This window comes from Triplophysa rosa, linkage group LG2 (genome assembly GCF_024868665.1).
Source record: "Triplophysa rosa linkage group LG2, Trosa_1v2, whole genome shotgun sequence".
NCBI classification, from domain to species: domain Eukaryota; kingdom Metazoa; phylum Chordata; class Actinopteri; order Cypriniformes; family Nemacheilidae; genus Triplophysa; species Triplophysa rosa.
The window spans coordinates 23,073,927-23,086,753 of record NC_079891.1 but is presented as its reverse complement, the minus strand read 5'-3'; the positions used below and the strand labels follow the sequence as shown (position 1 = coordinate 23,086,753).

At 41.0% G+C, this 12,827-nt stretch overlaps 2 protein-coding genes across 4 annotated transcripts in view; one reads left to right on the top strand and one right to left on the bottom strand.

Annotated features, from left to right (window-relative positions):
- The window catches only part of eeig1b (estrogen-induced osteoclastogenesis regulator 1b), a 44,747-nt gene that overhangs the window by 29,497 nt on the left and 2,423 nt on the right, over positions 1-12,827 (bottom strand). The window lies entirely within an intron of this gene.
- LOC130569857 (sterile alpha motif domain-containing protein 3-like) lies at positions 117-7,882 on the top strand. 2 transcript variants are annotated; one of them, XM_057359765.1, is made up of 7 exons: positions 117-535; positions 864-951; positions 1,192-1,249; positions 4,224-5,219; positions 5,394-5,546; positions 5,945-6,037; positions 6,413-7,882. In XM_057359765.1, the coding sequence occupies exons 4-7, from the start codon at positions 4,242-4,244 to the stop codon at positions 6,734-6,736; spliced, it is 1,548 nt and encodes a 515-aa protein (XP_057215748.1). In that variant the 5' UTR covers positions 117-535; positions 864-951; positions 1,192-1,249; positions 4,224-4,241; the 3' UTR covers positions 6,737-7,882. The 2 variants fall into 2 exon arrangements, with proteins under 2 accessions (XP_057215748.1, XP_057215741.1); XM_057359758.1 differs by lacking the exon at positions 117-535 and having other exon boundaries at positions 667-951.

The following is a 12,827-nucleotide window of genomic DNA, read 5'->3' as shown; positions in this document are numbered from 1 at the left end:
GTAAACCCAGATTTTGATTCAACTCAAATGGATTGAGTTCATATTACTTAAATGTGTCTGATTTATTGACATTACTTGTTAATTCCGATTAAGATGAACTTTTTCATGTCCTTTCTTATTGTAATTGTGTTTTTAAGTCCAATCATTAGTTTCTACTCAAACAAACTGAGTTTGTATTACTTAACATGTGTCATTTCTTTACATTAATTATGAATTCAGAGTAAACTGTACTTTTTAAAGGCCTATCTTATTGTAATTATGTGTTTGAGCTCAAACAACTCAATATCATCAAGTTTTGCCTGTTACTAGTAGCAACGCATCGACGTCACCCATGCAACCGCCAAAAATCTAGTTTATACCAGTTTTGACAGAGTCGCATTGATGACTCTGTCTTTGTTCTGTTCCATCTCTGTTCTGTCTCAAAAGTTCAAAGAATTCAGCTGTTGAAATTTTCGACAACTGACGTTATAGCAAGCAAGTTGTTCGACCCAAGTTTGAAGCCTTCGGTGAATGAACTGAGTTCAGCCACAAAACGGTAAGTTGGAACCTGGCACTGGTTGCATGCCGTTTCAGTCCCGACTGCTAGCTGAGGTAACTTAGCTAGTATATCACGAAAGTGAGTACACCCCTCACATTTTTACAAATATTTTATTATATCTTTTGATGGGGACAACACTATAGAAATGAAACTTTGATATCTGTATATCAAAGTTTCATTTCTATAGTACTGTAGTTATTTAAAAAAAAAAACGAAAACGAAGGTTAGCAAGGTAGTTAACCAGCTCTGCCCCACACTCTCTAACGTATGTGTTCACTGGTAACGTTAGCTAGCGCCAGTAACGGAAATTGTATGTCGCTCCCAGACAGCTAACGTTAATGCAAGTTGAGCTGAGCCTGACACCTGAAGCAGCTACCTATCGTTAGCTCAGTCACGGACCAGCGAACGTCCGGGTAAGTTGTCGCAGATCTCAGATGCCTTGTAAAAGCGGATTATATTGTGTGACACCGAGTACGCGGAGTGTCCGGCGACCGTCCGCTTTGGGTACACTTCGAGTCCGCCGCGTTGCGGGTACGGTACTCGGTCACACAATAGACTGCTCGGAAGGCAATCTTCACGTCTACATGCTTTTAATGTGCCACCGAGCTGATATGTCCGCTCGACTCTGAACTATTTTACTCTGTTGCTTCCAGACAGCTAAAGTTGAGCTGAGACGGAGAAGCAGCTAGCCACACAACTGCAAACATCCTGGTAAGTTGGTGCACACTAGCTCACATTATTAGTTAGCTAATTAGCTTTAATTTCTTGATTTATTTATTTTTATTCTTTGTTAGTTGGCTATTTGTCCCACTCTTAGCTGTCATGCCTCTTCAAGTTTTTGTTATTTAAAGTTAGCCAATGTTAGCTTGTTGGCTATTGTGTTCAAGCCAATTTCAAATAGTTGTTTTCAGAAGCTTTACACTGTTAGCTAACGGTAATTTTTCCTTAGTTCATGTAACTTTAGCTAGCTGAAGATGGAGTGGAAGTGTAAATATTGTGGTTTTATTAGTGGGAAGAGGGCGCAGCTATTTAAACACTACAGGTTAAAACATGGAAGTTACACAAGGACAGTACCATTTCCTTGTTTGCACCAGGACTGTTTGTGCACATTCAAATCCTTAAACAGCCTTAAAGCACACATATCTCGTTTTCACTCTAAAACTCACGAGGAACAACTAGGAGAAAATGAAGCTGTCAAATTCTGCTGTCAGTTGTGTGAATTCATTGAGCCCTGCTCTGAAACTGAATTTTTCACCCACCTCCGAAGCAGACACTTGAAAGTTAACCAAAATGTTCAGTGTCCATATGCAGGCTGTAGATTTGAGAGCAGTGTGTATTCAACTTTCAATGCACATAAAAGTAAAGCACATAGAGATGACAACCTGAAGATGTTCAAGAAAGAAATAGTTACTGTTGATATAAGTGATGAAAACAAAGACAGTGATGTTGCAGATGAGCAAATGCCGACTGAAGACACAGGGGAGATAGATGATGTCAGTGAAGAAGCTTGTGAGATAGATCTTCATGATTTGGAAAAGCAGTTAGAGCACAACTTGGCTGCACTTTTTTTAAAGATGCAGACTATCCTCCACATACCTGAGCGCTCTGTACAGGAAGTTATCAAACAGCTTTGTGATATACATTATTTGTCAGAGCCACTTCTGCATCATAAGGTGAAGATGATTCTTAAGGAGTATGATTCCAAAATAGATGAGTCCATTGTGAAACAGGTGAGCAGTGCTGTTTCAGAGACCAACGTAATGACAACATTTTGCGGCAAAGTTGGTTCATTAGCAACCACAAAAAAGAGAGCATCGTATGTGTCTAAAAAATTTCCGCTGGTAATGCCTGTAGAGTATGTAGTTGACAAAGATAAGAAATCGGTTGTATATGTTCCCATACTACAAATGCTGCAGAAGTTGCTGAGCAGGACAGATGTGTTAGATAAAGCAATGTCTGAAGAAATACATGTTCCAAATGAATACAAAACTCATGTAGATGGTATATACTTCAGAGAAAATGGCCTTCTTACTAGTGATGAGTTCACAATTGCCATTGGGCTGTACATCGATGACTTTGAAGTCGCCAATCCGTTAGGAACATCGAAGAAGAAGCATAAGATGTGTGCTGTGTACTGGGTAATTGCCAATATGCCAGCAAAATATAGAGCATCACTCAACTCTATCCAACTTGCTCTTATGTGCAACACAACCACTGTAAAAGAATGCGGTTATGCTAAAGTGCTGGACCCACTTATACATGATCTGATGTCACTAGAAAATGATGGTGTTTACGTAGAGGCCTTAGGTGCAAGTGTGAAAGGAACTGTTTTGTATGTAGCTGCTGACAACCTAGGTGCTCATGCTCTGGCTGGATTCTACGAGAACTTTTCTGTTGATAAGTTCTGCAGATTCTGCATGGCAACTAGAAGTGACACTCAGGAACAAGAGGTGCGCTCTGGTGCCTTTGAGCTCAGAGACAAAGACAGGCATGACAGACAAGTGCAGGAAGTGATGGAAGACCCAGAACTGTGTAGAACATACGGTGTGAAAAAAGAGTGCCCTTTGACTGCAAAACTGGAGCACTTTCATGTTGTTAAAGGTTACCCTCCTGACCTCATGCATGATCTTCTGGAGGGCATAGTCCCCGTAGAGTTGTCTTTGTGCCTTTCAGATCTGATTTCCAAGGGATATTTTAATCTAGAAACACTGAATCAGGCTATCAGGTCCTTTACATACACCTTTACTGACAGAACTGACCAGCCACAGCCTATTACAAAAGGCTTCTCCACAAAAGGCACAATCGGGGGAAATGCACATGAGAACTGGTGCCTAATTAGGCTCCTTCCATTTCTTGTTGGTCAGTATGTTCCTCCGGCGGAAAAGGCATGGGAAGTTCTCATGCTTGTCAAAGACATTGTGGAGTTAGTAGTTGCCCCCAGGTTTACTGAAGAGACACTCTACTTCCTGGAGTGCAAGTTAGCAGAACACAGAGAACTACTGCAGTCTACATTCCCAGAGTTAAGATTACGACCAAAACACCACTACATTGAACATTACCCTCAACTTATTAAGGCATTTGGTCCACTGTGTGATGTCTGGACTATGCGCTTTGAGGGCAAGCACAAATTTTTCAAAAAGGTTATCCGTGATGCTCAGAACTACAGGAATGTAGCCCTTACACTTGCTGTGAAACACCAGAAAGCAGTCAGCTATCATTTGGACTCGAGCTCATTTTTCAAACCTTCAGTCGAGATGGAGAAGGTCACTACAGTCTCGGTATCATCTTTCCCTGATAACGTCCAGAGGGTACTCAGTCAGAAAATCCTCAAGCCAGCAGCAGTTCTTGTAGCATCATCCATATGTCTAGATGGAGTTACATACAAGGCAGATATGGTAGTCTCTGCTGGATCCTGCTCAGGTCTCCCTGAGTTTAGGCAGATCACACAGATTGTTGCAGTTCAAACAGAAATCATGTTTGTGTGCAGAGTAATGAGTGCATGGTACCATGAGCACCTTAGATCGTATGAAGTTTGCTACTCTGATGTAACCCCGCCCCTGTGTGTGGTTCCGCTGTCAGAGCTTAACGATGTTTACCCCCTTTCAGCATACAGAATAGGTGGGAAACTAATGGTGACTCTCAAACGTTATATTCTGTGCTGAACAATCTCTCTCTTTCTCCCCAGTTGGCGGTGCAACAGAGAATGCTTGTGAGAGTTATTTTCAGTGAAGCAGACATAAGGAAGGTGGAACTGACGACAAAGCCTGATACAGTTGACCTTTTAATTAGCTCCCTTAAAGATGTTTTTCAAATAAACTATGACTTCAGCTTACAGTTTAAAGATATCAACTTCGACAACGAACTGTGCAATCTAACAGAGATATCAGAGCTGCCTGAGCGACCAACCCTTAAAATTATTCCAGTGCTTTCTCTTGTGCCCGTCCCACGGTCAACATCAAGTGAAGAACTAAGCAACACACCCAGCCAGGCAGACACGGACATCCTCTCCAACTCCTCTGAGGAAAGAAAACGCCAGTGGCCAGAGGTATTTGATATGTATATACCGAAATTCTCTGTCGATGTGGAATATAGACTGCGTCAAGCAAACCTGCTCCATCTCAGGGATGGAACACACCTCATTCCATCAAAGGAGCTCAAGCACGACATCCTCGAGAGGCTGGCCGAGACCATATATGCCTTGAAAGCATATCCAACAAATGCAGAATTTGAAGCTGTTGCCTCAGCACTGGTGCGAGCACACCCATGTCTCAAAGAACAAGGATCAGTGTCCGGTTGGAGCGGTTGGAAAAACAGCTTGAAATTCAAGATGGGGAATTACCGAACAAAAATGCGTCAGCGGGGTCACCGTGATGTCACCGTGAACGGCGGTAAACATGGAAAGCAATCTTCTTGTGGAGACCCACCTAACAAGAGAATCAAGAAGCCAAAGAGAGGAGAAGTCAATTACTTACCAGATTATCCAGATGGACAGGATGACTCCAGCCTTGAAGATGCTCGACAGCTCATGGTGGACGAAATGAAAAAGAAAACCCCAAATGGAGCCCTCATCAAGCAGAAGATGGATCTGACATTCGCTCTTCGAAGGAATGAAGTTGTGAAGGACAAGCCTGCCATCACCCAGATATGTCAACGTTGGCCAGCTCTCTTTACTGAACACCAGGTAGGCCTATAGATTTGTCTCATATGCTGTATTCTATGAAGCCCCTTTGCTTCGTAGTATTCATCAAACTTGTATTAAAGAGTAATACATGCAGACTGGGTTGTTGCATAAAAAGATCACATCATGGTGTCAACTCATTTGAACATGAACATGTTTTGTTTTTACATGTTTCAGGTGTGTCTGGAGTTCAGCAGGGTGGTTGGTAAGAGCCTGAGACAGGAGTTCTACGAGGCCCTAGACCATCACAGTCCCAGGCTCATGGAAATCTTCAAGGCAAAGAGGGGCCTCACAGGGCAGGTCTTGGCTGACCTGATGCGACAAACAAAGGTTAATTGATTTTCAACTCTTGCTTGAAAGAACACACATGTGGTGTAAATAAATGTACTGGTAATGTGAGCTATCCTGTTGGTAGATGCTTTCTTCTCTTTAACTTTGAGTAGCCTATGTGTAATGGAGTTGAATTGGCCAAACTAACTCCTCAGAGTAATTACTTGCCACCCATTACATTAGTTTGCCAGGTTTTGCTAGTTGATCTGTAAATGAGGTATGAAAATAACTACCTGTATGCATAATGTCAAGAACACTGTGTGAGTTAACAGGTGAGGTCCAGTACGTAAATGGCTCTGCTGTGTATTATTGATTATGTGTGTGCACATAGAGTTCAGGGTAACATATGGACCCCATTTTAAGTGTGTGGTGTCCTCTTTGCTCCCTTAATCCACCAGGCTTCGGATGTGACAGAAGTCAGATGCCTTGTCCTCAGGGGGCTTCCTGTCATTCTTGGCGATGATCCATCCACCTTCGTCAAGGCCTGCTTTGTAAGCAACTTTGTTTTTTCTCTACCTCCCTTTACCTCCCCTCCCTTGCTCCCCCTGTTCTCTACCTCCCCTCCTCTCTCCCTACCATACATATTATTTTAAGGTGTGCATGTGTTAATAGTTTCTTTTTTATTGTTATTGTTGTTTGAAAAAACTTCTATGGAGGAGGCATACTCCAAAATTGTGACCTGTGTTCACCCCAGATCATTTGTGGATGCTTCTTGCACCTGTCCTGAGTGATTTTCTGTAGCGGTCGCTGCACTGGGAAGTGGGTGGACACTGGATAGGGCAGACATGAGGGCTGTGTACCTATAGAGGGTGTTTGTAGCACTATCTTGTCATGTTGATGTGATCGTGCCCTGTTCCTTTTTTCAGGACGTTGATGATGAGGAAGGTTTGTACAATGATGTGCCAGTGGGGATCCTCTGCCATGAACAGGAAAACATCACTCCACACACGCAGTCCCTTCACCACAATGCATCCTCAGTGGGAATCATCTTGGAGGGAAACATTGTGATGGATGTTGAGAGCCTGCCCCAGGCCATGTACATTGTCTTCGGACTTACCTATGCACTGCACCTCAACTACCCAAAGTACATGAAGAACACTTTTGATTTTTTTCAACAGGTACTTCTGAACTTAGGTAAGACAGATCTAAAACCTAAACTTCAAACACTCAAGAATCAACTTGCAATGTAAGATCCAGCATCTCCTCTTCCCAAGTCACAAATGGGTTTTTTTTATTAATTGGCAGTAAAAGTAAAGTAAAGTGAAGAGAGAGAGGGTAAGGAGAGAAGGACAGACTAAAAAAAATGTTACATGGGGATAGAGAAAGCATGGGGGGTCGTGAGGAGGGGAGACAGAGGGAGGAGGAGGGGGAAGTATGGGCTCTAGATGGGTATCTACTGTCAGTTTTATTTTTCACCCTTATTCTGTCTCACACATGCTTTATTATTTTATTATTTGAAGAGAAACATTTTTTGTTAATGATCGAGTTCACAATTGCCAAGATGGAGGAGTGGGGTAGAGAGAAGAGGGGTGGAAGAGAGAAAGGGAGGTAGAGGTGGAGGGGAGAGTATGGGCTCTCCATACAGGTATCTGCTCTGTTAATTTTTTCACCCTCCCGTTCTCTCTTCTTTCATTCTCACACACTTTTTTTCCCCCATGGACACATTTGTTATTTGTAAATGTTAAGATGCCAGTGTTCAGCAAGGCTGAGTTTTATCTTGCCAGTTTGTCAACCAAATTTGAAGAGTAAATGTTAAGTGTTGAAGTATAAATGTAAGATGCCAGTGTTCAGCAGGGCTGAGTTTTATCTTGCCAGTTTGTCAACCAAATTTGAAGAGGCGCAGTACAATATTGTAATGATTGGAGGTAAAGAGGAAGATATTTTTTTTCTTTTCATGCCATCACTGAGATAACGTCACACTAGAAGCCTATTAGGCCATGGCATTGTTTCCTTTGTTCCTGAAAAAAAGACATGTTCAATAAAAAAAATGGATCAGTGTAATGTTGCAGTTGTATGTATGTATTTTACACGGCTCTATTGATTGAAAGACATATTTTGAGTTTCAGTAACTAAAAAAGTTAAGTTGGGTCAGTTAGAATATACAATTTAGTCGAATTGGTAATGGAGTAATGCTTACTTAACAAGCTGAGTTAAATAAATGGGTGGGAATGATTGTTTAAACTAAGTATCTTCAGTTACTATAACTCGGTTATTAGTACATTCAACTTAAATGTTCTATTCCATTCCATTATGGGCTCAAGTACATTGAACGTAGTACACTTCACTTATTCAACTAATGCTTCATTACTTAAAAATTTTAAGGCAACGAGTTACCTTGATTTTTTTAAGTAGATTCAACTTATCCGGGTTTACAGTGCTCGTGCACGGAAAACTCAAACCCTGCACATTACAAACTCTCTGGTGCGAGGAAAAGCCAGAGCAGCGCGCATTACAAGCTCTCTTGTCCACGGAAAACTCAAACCCTGCACATTATAAACTCTCTCTGGCAGGAGGAAAAGCCTAAGCCACGTGCATTGCAAGAGCTCTCTTGCACGAAGAAATGCGCATTTGTAATATTAATGAAAAATTAACAAACTAAGGAATCAGCTATCACCGATATGTCTGAGTATCGTCGATACACGATAGTATCATCAATCGGAACAACCCTAAAACCACTCACTAGCCAATTGAGTTAAGCTTTTATCTTAACTAACTTACCCATTAAGGGTGTGCATGGGCGTAGGAATCTCTGAGGGTGTGTTTGTGTGTGCTGTAAACGTAATGCGCCACACAGGGTCTGTGTAAGGCGTATTAGTTGCCAGTTCCTTCAAAGGTTTAGTTTATTACTTAGTTGCTATGAAACCGAATGCAAACATGAATGCACATGCATGGGTTTCAACCAATGAAAAAAATTCATTTGTTTTCATATCATCACATTGTCCATTATAAAATTCTGCGTATCTGTTCCAGGGTGTAACGCTTCTAGTGGAATCTCAAGAATGAGGTTCTGCTCGATTTGCCAAAGCCAACATGGTCCCAATAAGACACAATGAGCAGTGAGAAACTAGATCAACTTTCTTTGTCTCATGTAATATAAGAAGGTCAATCAATCAGCATCAAGATCAAATACAAAACCAAGAAAAGGAACTTGATAAGGTTGTGCTTCAGCAAAATGGCCACTGTCAATAAATATAGAATTATGGATGTATAGACGGTTTCAAAGTGACAACATAATAAAACGTTACTGCGCATGCACACTTTCGTAGTCCGAACTTAATTTTTGGTACACATTAGGGCTGTGCGATTAATCGAAATCGAATCGCAATCGCGATGTGAGACATTGCGATTTGCTAATCGCAAGAAGCTGCGATGTGGACGCTATGTAAAAAAATGAAATGCGTCTGTTCCAAGCCCGCTTTGAGTGGCATTCTTGCTAACCAACTGAGTGAGCGCACCTCCGTTATGCCCAAATAGTACTGACCTTGCGAACTGCGTAAACGGTAGTCATAAAAACAGAAAGCGAGAGAGAGAGAGAGAGAGCGAGAGAGAGAGAGATTACTCGCGCGTCTCTGCCCTGCGTTGCACGTTTCCCACGTCTCGCGGAGGAACTGTTTAAACTTGACGCGCGGACACACAGGCTGTCATACTCGCGCGTCTCTGCCCCGTGCGGCGTGTCATCCGTGTCTCGCCGTTTAAATTTGACGCACATACAGCCTGTTATACTCGCGCGTCTCCATTATACTTGAGTCCGGCTCCACAATGTCTCCACAAGCGCATCTGGCAATATGGACGAGGCTTGACGCACGGGCGCACCCTGTGTCAACTCACGCCTGGCTCTGCATTTCAAACAAATGTAAATTCTATCTAACTGCTTTACTAATTTCACTTGGATTTCAGCAAATTTTCAACTTATTTTAAAAATCCCAAATAGGTCCAGGCCTACATAAAAATTAATAAATCAAACTGTGTAACCCATTTTAATAATTCACTGATACAATAAAACATTTTATGGATTTAAGGGTTATAATGGGCGTTGTATTTGTTTTAATGAAAACTCTAATAATGTACACTGGTATTTGGATTCTATTGGTGTGGTGTAATCTGGCAGTTGGCAACCTATAGAACAACAGTAATTCCTATATCAATAATACCCAAAACTGCAAATTGAATTTTGTAATGGTTTTAATGGAAACAATTAGAATTTCTCTAATGGTTTTGATTGTTTTTTTCAGCAGGGCAACCCATACTGTGCGGCACACTATTGACAATATAGAGTTGAAGCTTGATTTAGAAACATTAAATCGCAAATCAAATCGCAATCGCAATGTCTGTCAAAAAAAATCGCAATTAGATATTTTCCCCAAATCGCACAGCCCTAGTTTGAGGTTCTCTTTATTATTTAAAATAAAGTTGTTATCAAGAGGAAAACACTGAAGTTGGTTTATATTTTCAACCTGCTTTTCTCATAGAATTGAATACTGCGATAATACAGTTTACTGCGATGAAACCTTAATCAATTAATCGCAGCATGGAAATTTGATACCGGCACAAGCCTAAATGCAACAAATTGTTTATTTACCCAATTCATATACAATCAAATTCAACAAATAGTTTATTTAATACAATCATTATACAATTAAATATTAATATTGATATAAATTAATATTAATATAAATTGATGAAATATAAATAGTTATATAATTAGCCACTAGCTTGACCGATCAACAAACAGAGCGGAAGTTAACTTTGAGCCAGCCGCATACCTCCAATGCAATAACTAAATAAACAAAAAGAGTGTGAAACATGTATGTTGTTTGCATAATATTTGGTTTAAAAATATAATTTAACATAGTTGAAAAGGATTTTACAGACAAAACATTGTTGTATTGCATATCATACATCTAGTTATTTAGCAAGATCTTTGTATAGCGCATTTTTCTTCAATAGCGTGCAGTCCTACTTGCAACCCTCATCGGGTCACGACCCATGAGTTAAAAACCACAGCACCAGACTCACTCTCTAGAAAAGTATGCAGGTGCAGAAATAAACCTGCGTGAGCCAAAGGCAGGAGATCACGACACATGGCTGCTTGAGTATTTACTACCTGTCAAAAGCAGAGGAACAGAACAGGAACGCACAAATTAAATCCCTTTATTGTCACTCAACCATATACATAAGTGCAACAGTAGGTGAAAAACTTGGGTGCAGTTCCGACCAACATGGCAGTATGACAGAGAGCAGCATACCTACAAAATAGGGATGCACCGAATGTTCGGCCACCGAAAATGTTCGGCTGAAAATAGTAAAAAACGCAAGTTTGGTGTTCAGCCGAATTTGTGAAGTGGCCGAATAAATTTTAAATAAAGAGAGAGAGAGAGAGACGCGTGCGCTTTATTACTGCCGCAAACATTTTGGCATTGTGTGTGTGTGTGTGTGTGTGTGTGTGTGTGTGTGTGTGTGTGTGTGTGTGTGTGTGTGTGTGCGCGAGTGTGTGGAGCATTTTAAAGTGTCAGAGAAAGACACAGCACGGGACTTGCTGCACGGAAGTAAATTTCCGAATGAAAGCGTCTTTACCGGTCAGTAACTTTACTTCAGACAGAAGCGGGCTGTCTGACAGTAGCCCCGCTGCTCACGACATCCTTTGACAGTGGTCGAGTGCACACAGTTCCCCGTACTAAACAACTTGTCAAAGTATGTTCTGTGCACCTTCTGAGAGAACAGTCAGCTTTTGTGGGCGGAGTTTAGAGGAGAGACGTGAACTGAAATGGTTGTCAGTCAGCATCAGCCAGAATTGCTTGCATTGGATGGTTTTTTTCTCAAATCATTTTGCAATGTAGCCTATAATAATCCAACAGTTTTAGTTTATTCGTATTTTTAGCTTATAGGCCTAATGTGGAATGACACTTTTTAATGAAGTGTTTTGTTGTAGGGGTACAGAGTAACTTACATTACATTCTTTTAGCAGTCAGTTGTAGGCCTAATTAATATAGGGTATTCATGAAGGGAGAGGGCTCAATTTTTTGTTTGAATTTACTTTGTTTTGCTCAATTTTATATTAAGTTGTATTGTATTTTATTGAAAAGCAAGACAAATTAAAAAAACACATTTTGACTATTCAGTTTGTGCAATAGTGAAAAAAATGGCTTAATAAATAGAAGAAATGCAAAAGAGCATGTTCGGTGTTCGGTATTATTCGGCCTTCAGCCAAGTGTTTCACATCATGTTCGGCTTCGGCCAAGAATTTTCATTTCGGTGCATCCCTACTACAAAATGATCATTATTGTATCAATTTTAACACAAACAGACATCAACGACTTAGGGTCACATTCAGGTTTCCTTAGCAACCAGTGCATCCTCCACCACCATATACCACGATTAAAAACGACTCCAAAAAAAGAATGATTTGTTGCTTAGAAAACTAGAAAATAAGGTTTGGGTACTAGCTGAAAAACAATTTATAAAAATTAAACAAATTTATAGCAGCAATAATGGTTTAATGCATATCTTCATAGGGCAAGAATTTGATGTATTCCACACATTATGATTGTGAATGCCTAAATGGAATTTATAACTCCATGTGCCCGTCTCCTTGCAGGCCAACCATTAAAAAGCAGCCATATCAGCACTCCCCTCTCCCTTCAAGCTCCACTGCCCTCCGTTGTTCTCTCAACCCCATGAAAGCAATGAATTCTGTGTTCACGTCCTCGACCAACTCTGAGCTTTTATCACACTGCTGGATTTATTTCTTCCCGACCAGATGCAAATCTGCACCTTTGCAGAAAAAGCACCAGAACAAGTCTCAGTTCAGCTTAAAGATGCAAGATGTTCCTTTGTGATATTGATGCTCTACTGATGTTGGTAATAACACGGCTGATGTTGGTCTATCACCACTCATCTTACTCTTGTCAATCAAGCGCTCCATAAACTCGAGCTGCGCTGATAAAGAGCAGAGGAGAATGGAGAAACGTGAGAAAGAATTAGAGCGGGGAGGAGGGCAGAGGGAAACAGGACCAGGCTTAAGTCAGACAAACAGCTCTCTGTCTACACTATCACTGAAGCCTCTGTCCTGTTTTTCATTTTCTCCCTCACTCCTTCCATCCATTTGGCATTCCATTGCCAGTTTCTATATCACTTTATCTTGTTTTTTCATTTTCTCCAATGTATCCCACTTCCATCCAATCTGATCTCTCTCTCCGTTTCTATCAGTCCATCTGAGGAATAGTGATGTTGGGACATCATGCCATAACCCTGCTCTGCCTCCTCACAGTGCATACACAAGGC

Bases quoted from the DNA above. Each gene is read 5' to 3' on its own strand.
- LOC130569857 (XM_057359765.1), top strand. From the start codon at position 4,242: ATGCTTGTGAGAGTTATTTTCAGTGAAGCAGACATAAGGAAGGTGGAA. The intron at 5,220-5,393 runs GTAGGCCTATAG...TACATGTTTCAG, and splicing joins CTCTCTTTACTGAACACCAG to GTGTGTCTGGAGTTCAGCAG. The intron at 6,038-6,412 runs GTAAGCAACTTT...TCCTTTTTTCAG, and splicing joins CCTTCGTCAAGGCCTGCTTT to GACGTTGATGATGAGGAAGG.